The 13551-nt window shown below is 44.0% G+C and overlaps 1 protein-coding gene across 2 annotated transcripts in view; it reads right to left on the reverse strand.

The window, feature by feature from the left end:
* The window catches only part of KLF7 (Kruppel-like factor 7 (ubiquitous)), a 68697-nt gene extending 55270 nt beyond the window's left edge, over positions 1 to 13427 (reverse strand). For both annotated transcript variants that reach the window (XR_001413408.1, XM_014954697.1), the window contains exon 1: positions 13259 to 13427. Coding sequence is in view for 1 of the 2 variants with exons in the window: in XM_014954697.1 (XP_014810183.1) it covers positions 13259 to 13360 (102 nt within the window). In the remaining variant the exon portion in view is untranslated. The remainder of the gene's footprint in view (positions 1 to 13258) is intronic.
* Between the last annotated feature and the right edge of the window lie 124 nt (positions 13428 to 13551).

Genomic DNA, 13551 nt, shown 5'->3' on the forward strand with positions numbered 1-13551 from the left:
GCTACATTCTTTGTTTTGTAGAGGGCAGCTCGGGACCTCCCACTCTTTCACAGAAAGAAAATTTCTTTCCGGTAGAGTTTCCATTATTTATTAGCTAAAGGTGGGGGGAGAAATGGTATTTATAGGATGCCTAAGGCCATGCTCACTATAAAACTGAAATAAACCAATATAGCTAGAGCACAACTTAGTGGCCTATTGTGCAACATTTTAAAAAATGTACTCTCTCATTATGGCACTTGAGAATATCTCCTCCCCCTGACACCAGTGGAAATACATTTATGAGAGCCATAGAGCAGCAATATTGTTTTAATCAAATCATTAAAATGGGTGTGCTGTTTTTTGCCCACATCCTGATATTTATTCCACATCCTGACAAGACCTGGGATTTGTATAGAGACATGACAGAACATGACATGACAGTACATGACATGACATGGGCTCACTTGTGATTCTAACCAGCACAAGGGGAAGCACCCACCTCCACAAACCCGGTCTCTCCTCTGAGACAGACACATTTTCAACCTGACACGCTACACGTGTGATGGATCCTCGAAATCAAACATGTCTGGCCACCCATACATGCACGTGCAGGGACCCTTCATGACTCACATTTACACTACAGCTTTTGAGATCATTAAAACAGAGCAAAAAAAGTCTTGAAGAGAGCAGACTTACAGAAGCGGATTTTAAGGTCAAAAAGGGACATTCTGATAATTTAGTCTGACCCCTGGACAACACAGCGCACTGAATTACACAAAGGGCTCCTTCAGACACTTATTTACACCCCCTTTCAGGTTGGTTTCCGCTGCTGGATATGAAAGCCCGAGGGTAAATCAGAATGGGATCCTTCCTTCTTCCTCTGCACTGAGACTGTTCAGAAACCTCTGTCATCTGTCTTCATTTCACAGATGGGTATTATTGTCCTGGGGGAAGCAATGCCCACACCAGACATCATCCTACCTTGCAGTATTGGGGGGAGCACATTTAGCGCTTAGAAACATCTTCTCTTTCCCTCCCACCCCCACATTTTCTACATTTGAAAAATCAAAGAAAACAAATCATGCTACATTCTTTGTTTTGTAGAGGGCAGCTCGGGACCTCCCACTCTTTCACAGAAAGAAAATTTCTTTCCGGTAGAGTTTCCATTATTTATTAGCTAAAGGTGGGGGGAGAAATGGTATTTATAGGATGCCTAAGGCCATGCTCACTATAAAACTGAAATAAACCAATATAGCTAGAGCACAACTTAGTGGCCTATTGTGCAACATTTTAAAAAATGTACTCTCTCATTATGGCACTTGAGAATATCTCCTCCCCCTGACACCAGTGGAAATACATTTATGAGAGCCATAGAGCAGCAATATTGTTTTAATCAAATCATTAAAATGGGTGTGCTGTTTTTTGCCCACATCCTGATATTTATTCCACATCCTGACAAGACCTGGGATTTGTATAGACCATTCTCCTGCAAGGTGTCAAATGACTTCGTGGTCACTGGGCCAGTGTAAATCTACGTATCACCACTGTGACTTTGGCAGATCTGCATCAGTTTCTATCAGCCTAAGATCTGACTCACTGACTGATGTGAAATCCCCGTGATGTGGGTACTATTCTTCCCTTTTACAAAAAGAAAAAGATTCAGAACTGAATGTCAAAGGTTTCCTTGACCTTTCCTACTTAAACATAAAGAAATGGAAGGGAGACAGAAACTCCCATCTTATACCACAGGGCAACAACATCTGACCAGAGATACAGCTTGCTCAAACAAAACACTGACTGAATTACCAGGCCCTGCAGCTGGTATAGCTCGCACTGCATGAAGATACTCCATGTGAGCCCATCCCAGTGAGGAGGAGTCTTTAACCTAGGATATCCACTCAAGTGTCCAACTTGACAGGCACTCAAGACTTGGAAGATGGGTATTCACTGTTTTCGGAAAGTCACATGTTCTGGAGGTATTAGGGAGTAAGACACAACCCATGCCTGCCTTCCGTTGCTCTCCCTCAAATGTGTTCTTCAAAGAAATGTAACATGAGTCTCTTGTGTCAGAAAAAGAAATACCAATGCAGCCAATACCACGTCCTGGTATCTTCTTGGCACTGAGAAACTATGCTGGGAAGTAACCAGTTTACCAAGTCCTTCACACCAGAAAGTAACTCTGCACTGGTATTCTTCAGTTCTCCCTCAAACAACTGGGGCTTATTAATGTTTTAAATAACCACCAAAGCTCAGAAAGCCCAAGACAAGCTAGGCACACTCAGTACAGAGTATTTAAACTGGATACCCTGAAACTCATTTGCCAACATTCAAGAAAGATTAATAAAGGAGTCACTCTCGGAAAACACAAAACTGTCTTGAGTGAGCAGAAAATCAGGGCTGCCTGAAGAGAGAGCATGAGCTTTGCAGCCAACCCAGAATGGTTGCTATGGGGGCTATGGGACCAGGCTGTCCTGGAGGCATGTGAACTGAACAGAGCAAGCCTCCGCATTACCTTCTTTAACCCCAAAATCACACCGGCTCCTGAGGCACTAATTTAAGCAAACATCTTCATCCAGGGAAGCACTGGAGAAAGAGATTTCAGCCTGTGTCTGTAAGGTTTCACCCTGTAATCAGTGAAGGAAACAGCAAAGCATCTCCTGACCTTAACTATACAATCAAACACCAAAAGACTCATTCCCTCCAGAAAAAAACAAACTTACAGAGTAAACCAGGCCCTACTGTTTTTAAACATTGTACACTACAATCTTTCTTTTCACTATAAAATCACAGGAGAGTGAAGGGATGCGCTGATAAAAGAAATCTATGCTGTTTTCCTGCAGTAGACAGTAGGAAACTACCCCAGGTGGCATCCATTTACCCTGAAATTCTCAAACCTGCAAGAGAAGCCCCTTACAAGCTCTTTCACTGGGTCACATCAGCCCTTACAGCAGTCTGTTTCCTCCTCTAAGATACTGGAGACCTCCAAAACTGTGTGTGCTTCCTTCACCTGTGCATGGTCTGATCAGACAGAAATACCCCTGGCTCTCACTATTTGACTGCAACCCTCACATTTTTCTTACAGCCACAATGCTCAGAGGCTTCTGGTTATATCAGAACCACCTTTCTCAGGACCAAAACCAAGCTCTTGGTTTCCTCAACTGTGCAGGAAAGGCTACAAACATGACTTTACACTATCCTAAAAGATCAGAAACCAAAAACAAATGGAAAGAACATGCACCTTGGTAAGAACCTGATGTACAGCAACCTTCAGATGTTCACAGCCACTCTGAGGTGCTGGCACAGCTTATGAACAGCTGGGGGAGAGCTGTGAGACCACCAAAATGAACTAGGACAGCAGCATCAGATGGAAACGGAAAAGAGCTATTTTTCCCAATAATCTGCATTCTCAAATAAAGTCAGTCCAGTGCCCTTTGCTTCTACCTGCATTTTGTCTGCTTCTACCTTATTTGTCTGCATTATTTTAAAATGCAGACAAATTTAATAATAAAAGCAAGAGACACCAAAGTCCCTCCCTATCTGATCTAGTCACTAATAAGGGAGATTTTTTTTAACCAGCACAGATTTTCCATTGAGCAGCAAACGCAGCCTCTCCACTGTCCACGTGTCAGAAACAAAGCCACTTCTGGGCTGATGCTTTCCATATGAAACACCAGCTCCCATCTTTCTTCTCCCTTCTCCCTTCCTTTCCATACTTTATTACTCATACGGCAGCTGTAGTAGGTTGCAGATGAGTGGAATGTTTTCTTCAGAGCAGCATAAATTTTCTTGGCTGACAGGGGAAGCCAAAAGAAAGAAAAGAAAAAAAAAACCCAAACCCCAAAACAGGATTATTTAATACTTCTCACCAGTTCAAAGCAGGCAGCAAGCTCTGCAGGGCTGGCACCCTTCAAACCGCTGTGCAGCCACAGGAAAAGAACGAAGCTCCTGAGCCAGTCACCTCGCCCTGCACCCTGGGATGTGGGGCACCTCAGACCCAGCAGTAAGCCAGAGGTGCCAAGGGAGTGTGAGTGCACTGATTCCTCACCTACAAACTGGCACAGCATCTTGACAGCAGCAGCTGAGCAGAAGAGAGAGAAGAGTGACCATAATTTGCAAGGAGCCTAGGAAAACATATGACTGCACCACTCCTTTGCATCTCATGCACCAACACACCTTGCCAGAACCTTGCCCAGAGAGAGCAAGAGGGGTGTCCAGGTCAGAGACCAGAAGTAACCTGACATTCCTTATGGCATACATACATATGCCACACATAGTGGTGTGGCTGCAGTTCTCAAAAGATGCAAGAGAGTCACAGGATATAGAGTCTGGATACGTTTTATTAGCCAAATTTCTAATAGTTGGAAAAAACAAACCGAGTTTTAGAGGCACAAGCTCTGAATCAGAAGGCTAGAATGGACAACAAAGCTGAAGATGTTAGCCAAACCAAGGCTCTCATACTGAACACAGGGCTAGGCCCTCAGGAAAACTTCTAGAAATTGTTGTCTGATCTAAACAGTTTTATTGGAATACATGGGTTTGGAGCCACCACATCATCCATTCAAATCCATTCAAATTTCACATATGCAAGATGTAATCTGGAAGGGCAGACCTGAATCCAGCAAAGTGGCAATTAAAATGTGGGTCTGTAAAATCACAGCTAAGTGCTGCGATGTGGCCAAAGTCCATTTTGGGTGTAAAAAGCAAGCAGATAGGGGCGCCTCTCACGCCTTCTACCCTTCCACCCACTGAACATTTTTCACCATGGCCTTTGCTCACTGGAACCTTTGTTTTCCATACAGCGCTGGTGGAGAATAAAGGCAGGCGATTAAAGGCAGTCCTCTACTTCACCCCCACCAGCATAAAGCAATTCAGCGCAATGCTGATTCCCCTCCTGGGCTGGAGTGAAGACAAGTCAGCAGAAATTGCAAATGTTTACAAACCCAATAACTTTCCTCATGCTTGAAAATGAACTTCGGCCACTCCAGAGTCAGGATTAAAACCAAATGCCTAACAGCATAGTAGCCTATTAGTAGTGAAAGCATTTTTAAAATCTAATTTACTTGTCATGCCGCATGCATTTTTCCTCGCTGCACAATCCAAACAAACAGTCATTTTCACTTTGATTTCCAGTCACTTCACTTCAGTTACACAGGAAGAATGCTACAGCATGAGAGCTGCAAAGGCAGCAGGTGGGCAAGACAATCCTGTCCAAAAGACACAAACCCCACTTCCAGGGTTTTTCTAATTATATAGATGGAGATGCTTCCATTGAACACCATCTCTGTCAGAACGTGTTCATTTACAAAGGTCCATCACGGTCAAATGTCAGCCCTATGCCAGTGTCTCTTTAAAACTGACCTTGGGAGGCTGCAGGTTTAAGGGCAGTATTTGTAAATCAGGACACTAATTGGAATGTCTCAGAAGAGCCTCTCACAAGCCAGTGTCCTTCTCCTTCGCAACCCTCCCCATCAATCACACTGTCTCCCAGGCTCGCCGGTGTCACTGCCTACTTCTCTATCCCTTGCAGAGCAGGAGCTGCTGACCCTCACGTATGATTTAAATGCCAGCTTTGCACTCGGGTCCACAATGCTGGGAAATAACCAAGAGGATTAGGACGTATGAGACACGGTCTACAAGCACCATGTTCAAAACTGTTATGACACTTAAATGAGTATGCCTGCTGGACCTTCAGCAAGTATTAATACGCAATCTGTGCATAAATGACTCAGATTCTTTAGCATACGTTGTAAAGTATACCACATGCATCTTAATAGCTCTCCAAACAATAACACATGTAATGAATACACAGTTGCACTGAGCAAAAATAGCTCTGGATTGGAAAGAATCCTTCACATGTAAGAACAGGGAGAGGACAGGTACCTGTTTTAAAAGGATTAAGAGCATCAGAGCAGCTTAATGTATCAGAGCTGATAAGTTAAACATTTTGAACAAAAAAAAAAATCACACCTTCCTGTCTGAGCTTCCTACACCCAACACCTAGAGGTGCTAAAAACCTAGAGGTCAAATCAGTGCTGCACACAGGTTGTCTCAAAGGCAACACAGAGAAGGGGGATTTAAGCTTACCTTTCGGATCCTTATTTTAATTTTTCGGAGAGGCGATGCCGCAGCCCGCGGAGGGCTCCCTGCGCAGGAGCTGTCCTGGCCTTTCAGCACACCCCGGCTGCCCTGGCAGGATTCGGGCCAGCAGCTTCAGAGGGGCTGGGGGCCCAGGTCCCCATAGCCTGGTGCAACCCCCTCCTGCCCCAGCCCCTGTGCCCAAGCACCGCAAACCCCCAATATGAATCCTCGCCGCAGCCCTATGAGAATGAAAGAGCTACCAACTCATCTTGTAACTGAAGAACTGAGAGGCAAAGGGGTATCCTGATGAAACCCAAGATGCCTAACGATCTTTGAGCATAAAGGCTGAAATGATTTCTTCTAAGAAGGGAAAAGAGACATGAACCCTGCTCTCACAGGCAGCCTAACAACCTGAACAGGCGGGCAGCTTTCCTCACCAGCTGCTGCCAGAGCAGGGATAGCAAATACAACCTGGTGAACACAGCGATACGCGAGCTATTTCTGACATAAACACCTACTTCTGCACTGCCAGCTTTCAAAATACCACAATAGTGGCATTTTCTTAATGCTGCTGGAATCAAGTAACCGTTGGAAATCCCAGCTTTTTTATTTTTGAGAAGAAAAGCCAATAAAACAAATCATCAGTGGCTCAGAAGGAAGTAAAAAGAACATAAAATTAAAAAATAAAAAGTCTGTGACTTTAAAGACAATCTCAGCATTTTGGGAATCGGACACACGATCTTTAACTGAAAGTGGCAATGCTGGGAAGGAGACATAGCCAAGAGAGCACCAAACTCAGACAGTCAAAACACATGTAGTGCTTATCAAGACTGAAACTGATGGAGGAAAACTGGGATGGACTCAACAGCATCAGGCTGGGCAATACACCTGTGTAACATCTATACTCCAAACCTGTTCTCTACCCAGGAAAATTTGGGAGGAGGGAAGTTGGCTGGCAGTTTTGTTTTGTTTGCTACAGAATCAGCTGAACCCTGCAGTTCAAGTGGATCCAAATTCATTAGGACCAAAGCAGAAGCACCCGCAGTACAAAGAGAACCTGAAGGGAGAGGAGATTTGACAATCAGGTGGGTGATTCCTGCAACTTGAGCCTGGAAGACAGCACAAAAATGGCATTCCCAGCTCCTGAGTGTTGCTGGGAGTTTGGAAGCGGTGAGGGCATTGTAGAGGAACATGTAAGGGAATGCACAGGAGGCACTTCAGAGTCCAGCAAACCAGAAAGGAAAGTAAGAGGGACTCAGCACCATTCTTGAAAACACCTTTATTAACTCTCCAGAATTCAAGTTCACCACCAAAAAAAAGAAAACTGCCACCAATATGCCTGTGAATAACTTTTTATGAGGTTTTGAGCGTGGTGATCAAAAGCCTACAATTTTTTTCCCCTCTACAGAATGTCACAAACCTGATAGAAGACAAGGTATACTATTACCCCATTGCTTAATGTGCTGAATACCGATGCTGCTCAGACAGTGAGTAAAATCCCTTTGTTTTATAAGGACAACTGCAATCAAGGTTGTTCATATGCAGCTACAGAGTCAAACAGAAGCAACTTCCTTCTCACTTCCCTATAACATGTTTCCCAGAGCAGAATGAAGAAGCAACATGCTGGATGTTTCTCAGAAGGGAGTCATTTGACAAGGCCTCAAAAAATACAACAATACCCAGAAGATACCATTTGCCTCCACTCTGAAAAGCTTAAGTGTGAAATTACTGCCTGGAATTGAAGACCTTCTGCCATTTCCACATGGAAGTACCACATTGCAGACTAGCTATATATCATGATTTTTACGTAGCCTACTCTAACCTATGCATTGCCTAGTCACTAGACATACAGAAATGTGTGAGCTTGGGGGAGAGGAGGTTAAAGCATCTCAAAAAAATATGAGAAAATATTTTCTAGTTGACTACCCTCACTATGATTATGCATTGCTTAAAGGTATTTACCTCATTTCAAAATCACTTGACATAAGTCACACACATAATCAGGTATTTAAGACATGTAACGTGGATTGCGGGGCCCTACACTTCCACAATGCCAAGAAATAATCACTTACAACAACAGATTCTGTAATCAAGCAATTATGAAACAATAGAGACCGCCATTTCAAGTTTGTCTTTCCTCTTTCTCCTTCTTTTTCTGTAAGGTGATAAGACCATGCTTTCAGCACATGGATCAAGCAGAGAGCCTGCAGGTATAAATGGACCAGTGCTCAGTCTGAAATACACTGCATTACACATGTGGCTGTTCTTGGAAGTCAACCATTTCTGCAAGTTATTCTCAAGAGGCATGATGTACTATAAGCACTTAAGAAATGTGTTACACTGTGACTGGAACCAAGATGAAATAGCAATATTAAAAGAGATGGTTTAGTTTATGTAGTGGCCAACTATGCCATTAAACTAGAACAATGGAGATGATGTGGAGGTAGGAATGTTCTCCAGTGTGATTTATTCCTTTCCAGTGGCAGTGGAAATTTTTCCTATAGGCCTGAAAATGACCCTATCTGCCAAACAGAAGTCAGCATTAAGATGTAAGAGTTCTGCTAGATTAGTCACCTTGAGATTCTCTGCTCTCACACAGCACAGGGATCTCAAAGCCCTTTGCCAGAATGGGTCAAAACTCAACCCCCCAGCCCTGCAAAGACCATGCCTCAGGGTCATTGTCATCAGTCACTTCAGAAAGGGGGAAACTGAGGCTTATAGGCTTGATTAAAAATATGCAAAGAAGGCTCTACGGCAGAGTCAAGACTGAAACAAAGGCTTCCTTGATCCTATGTTTTACAGGAAACGTGCATCTCTCTTGGAAGGATCATTGTTTGCTGCAGCTGAGAGCAACAGGGTCAGCCAAGGCAAAAGGAAATGTTATCGGGCAATGGTTATCAGGCAAACGATATAATGCTATTTCCACTTCTGCCAGCCAATTAGACCTGTTCTGTCTGATGACACATGTGGGAAAGGCCAGCTCTTTTAGAATAAACCAGGGTTTGGCACCTAAGTCCTGCTGATTTTATATACCTGCATCAGCTAAACACACGGTGACCCTGTGCATCTAGCTGCTCTTTGTGCTCCTGTGCTCTGACCTTACGGGAATTGCTATGCCGGAGGCTGCCCTATGGCCCACATAGAATACAAAGAGAGCCCCAAAATGTCTCCTGATCATACTCCTCCACACAATGATGGTGAGTCGAGCCCTCCAAGGGGCCTATGGAGAAGGATAACAGGGGTGGTTTGAAACGTTACCCCTAGGAAGAGCCATATCTGACTACAAAAGATGCCTTCTGCACACTAATCTTTTAATGACCCCCTAAATGACATTGAGAAGGCCCAGCAGGAAGAACAGACTGAAACCCCACGTCCAGCGCTTCCCAGTTCTCAGCATCGCTCTCCCCCTCTTTGCAGCCTGACACACTGAGTGAGAGTGGGACCACGTGCAGCTGCACGAGCCACACTCCTCACAGTCGCCTCCCTCAAAAGCAGCCTCCTACCCACTTCCTTCCTCTGCTGAGTAACCAGGCACTCTTCGGCCTCGTGCCGTCTCTCCCAGCAGTCTGGTTCCAATCTCGGGGATGCCACATCAGACAGCTACCCCCCGAGAGCAACGGCATGTGGCCAGAGGTCCTCCCACTGCACCGCAGCAGCCACGCAGGTGCTGAAATCTGCCCCCACCCTGCTCCTGAACTGCAGAGTCAGCTCGCAGGGACAGAGAGCAACTCGACGGCTCAATCACAGCTCGGAGGAAGTGCCAGGCAGAAACATACAGATGCTGTGATACCAACCAGCTGAGTACAGCAAATGCCTCAATCTTCCAATCCACAAAACCCACCTCTTCTTTAATCTCCCTCAGTGCCATGGCAGCCCAACGCTGCTGGCAAAGCTAAACAAAGACGAAACAAAGTTCTCTTTCTCCTGATGAAGTTGTGCTATGAATTACTCATTAGATCCTGACCTCCCCACTCCAAGAAAAAACCTTCCTAAACTCAAAAGTGGTTTTGCCTGAAGGAGTGCACCCAAAGCTGACACAGTGACGCTAAGCTTTTGCTGCCTAAAGCCCAAGCCCTCCCTTCCCAACACGTTTTAAAATAACATGAAACACATCATGGATTCAGTTCCAGCTCCCCTTTCAGGTACTTCCACTTTTACAATGTAAACTATGTTCAGGGCGGAGTTGGGGGGTTTTGTTTGTATTTTTTCCTCCTAAAAAAGAAACCTACACAAGAGATTACAATCTCTTCCTACACAAAATCTGCTTGTTTTTACATATTGCTGGGTAGCTCTCATTCAACTCCAATGTTAATTGTCAAAAGCACAGCTAACAAACTCGCTCACATTTCTCTCGCAAGTGGGAAGGAAAAAAGGGAGAGAAGATCAGCTGACTGCGTGCAAGTGTTTAGCAACCTGCCTGTGCCGTCGGTGCCCTCCCTGAGTGATGAGGGTTTCACAATCGGAAATATGAGCAACTGCCCAGGCTACGTAGTCCTCAGCCAGCAGCTACAGAAGTGTGGTTCAGAATCAGGAGAAAAGGAAGACAGGACTTGTGTCCAGACTTTCACCCCAAGGTGCGCTCCAAGTGCATCTTTTAGGAGTATCACAGTAGACACCATGCCAGCAGCAGGAACTGGCACAGACTAACCTCTCCACTCAAGCATTAGTAGCTGCTAATGACAAAACAAATGGAGCTCACAACATGGTAAGGAAGCCTGCTCTTGACCCACACAACTATTTCCCCCCTTTTAAGAGACTGAAGTAATCTCCCAGAGCTCCGCTTTGCTGCTGGGAGAAGCACCCCTGCTCTGTGGAGCTTGGGTATGGCACTGGATCTCTTCATGGGAGCAGAGGCAAGACCAGTCAAGTGCTCTCACTCAAAATTAAAGCTGCTGCTTCCCAATCCTGATGATTCCTGCAGGAATCAGTCACTGTCCTGTCAGCTATCTTTCCTGGGGTCTTGGACTGCAGCCTGACCTTTCTAAAAGTATACCTTTAGAAACAACGCACACACGCATCCCTTGTCCCAAAGTTGCTACAGTTTGCCTAAAATAAATAAATCCCCAAGACCTGGCTATATTTGCAAGTGACTCAGAAGAATAAAATCGGGGTCTCTGTGTCAGTGGGTCTGCCAAGCCTGCGTGACAGCATGCTCTGTACAGCCAGCTTCAGCTGCTTCCACCACTGATACATCAGTTTTGCTCCCCGTTGTTTGCAAGGAGAATCCAGGCAGCAACAGGGGAATAAAAACAAACCGTAAATACAGGATGTCTTATGAAACATCAGGCAGTGGCTGGACAATTTGAGGGGAAATAAGGGAAAATGTAATAAATTATTTTTAACTTCTGTTTTCAAACATATGTGGAGAATCAGTGGGGTTTAACCAGGAGAGTGTGAGTTTAAATTTCGCAATAGTAACAGTGAGCTTGAGTAGGTACATTGTACTGTATAAAACAAACTGCTGCTCTTCCACGCATAAAAGGCGGCAGCAGGAGACGGAGTATCACACACAGTACTGCCTAAAGCATGCTGGCTATGTCAACAGATTATCTCGCTTTGGACTGTCTGGACTGTTACTAATATGCAACTGAATAGGCAACTGATCCAACAACAACGATGCTATGAAATTATTTTTTTTAATGAAATTATATTAACCTCTTCAGTTTAATTAGCATGTTAAAAATATAAAAGGAAAGCAGATGTGACCATCATGGACCTGCGAGCTGATTATTAATAACAGAAAACATCCCCTCCCCCTCAAGAGGATAAAGCAAAGTTGGATCGGTCATTTTGCAAATTAAAACCTGAATGTGTTTGTTCTGTAGTTGTCAATAAACCTCTCACGTGTGTGCACATATCCACACAAAGCTGAAGCCAAAACAGTTTTATTAGGGTAAACCCTTAAAGATCCAGCCCCGGTCCAGCTGGATGACAAAGCTACAGCTCGAGTGCTTCCCTGAAGCCTTTCCATCCACATTTCTTCCCACACACACTTCTAAGGAAAAATTAAATGAATGTCCCAAGCTGTCACTTACTGGAAACCTAACACACGCTACCCTTAATGCTAGCCAAGACTAAGGTGAATGCTGGCAAGATGAAACCCAGTGGGTCGTTATTTTCACACCAATAGTGCCATGGGTCTGTGCGCTGCATTAGCACCACATGTCATCCCAGCCACACTCCACTATTCCTACACACCAGTGGATTTTTTTTTTCTTTTAAAGAGAGACTAGTTTCCAGAATTTCGCCTGGCGTATCACCTCTGCCAGAAAATCACATCAAGAAACAGGACTGTCTCACAATGTCCTGCCATAAAGAAGAATCCTGTCTTTCCTTTTCCCTCAGCATCCCAGCTGATAACTATTTATAGATCTATGCATTTGGGCTCATAGTTCATTTTATACAACTCTTTTCTCTGTAACCTACTCTTCTCCTTGGTCTTATTTATTCATGCCACCAGTCATCATTTTAATGTATTCATTATACTTGATTTCCATCTTTAAAAGTACCCTAATTCTGTTTGCATATTAACCCTACAGTGCCTCAAAACACGCTGGTTTACTGGAACCAGCCTAAGGCGTCATTGTTTTAAGATACAGCAAGAAGTATGTGCTTCTCCCCACCTTCTAAAAAAAAAAACAAAAAAGGAAAAGAAAAAAAGAATGAAAAATGTCACCTCTCTAGTTACAAAATTTAGCCTAAAAGCTTTTGCTAGTGCTTCTACGCACCTGCCCACCCCCCATCTCTGATTTAAACTACGATTTTTATTGACATACACTAATTACCTGAAAATAAGAATGATCTATTCCGTTTCCACCAGCTGCCAGTTGTCAGCACTGGCTGGAAGTGATCAGCCTTGTTCAAAGGAACAACAACAACAAAAAAATCTAAACTCAAAAATAAAATAAAAATAGTAGTCATCATAAAAACAAAACCCTAAAGAATGCCACCGGATCTCAGGTGCTGCCGGGTGTGCTCAGAAAGGACTGAAGGCAGGCAGATTTGAATGGACTGCTCAGTTTGTCATGGTAAAAAATACAGAGATTTAAAGGTCTACCCATGCGGAAATAAAAAAAACCACCACAAAAAAAAAAACCAACCCTGAACTAAAGAACAAAAATAAAATAAAGTCAGAAACGCAGCCCCAATGCATCGCCTGTCTGCGCTTAAGAGATTTACAGGAGTAATTTAAATGATTCACCTGCTGCCAGTTTTCCTCCAAGGATGGCAAAGCTGAGAAGTAGCCGGTGTCGTGGACAAGCTGGAGTTCCTGGAATATACTATAACTAGCCAAGACATCCATGCTGCTGCTGAGCAAGACCCTTTCTGCTTTTGTGTGTGTTTGTTTGCTCGGGTAGGGGGTTGTTTTTGATCATAAAAAAAGAAAAAAAAAAAAAAAGGAGGAAAATCAACCAATGATAGATCCAGCGTCCCTTTGGCTTTGTTTTGTTTCAGTCACACTTTAAAAAAAAAAAAAAAAAAAAAAAGAGAAAC

Source organism: Calidris pugnax, unplaced genomic scaffold, assembly GCF_001431845.1.
Source record: "Calidris pugnax isolate Ruff unplaced genomic scaffold, ASM143184v1 scaffold103, whole genome shotgun sequence".
In the NCBI taxonomy this organism is placed as follows: Eukaryota; Metazoa; Chordata; class Aves; order Charadriiformes; family Scolopacidae; genus Calidris; species Calidris pugnax.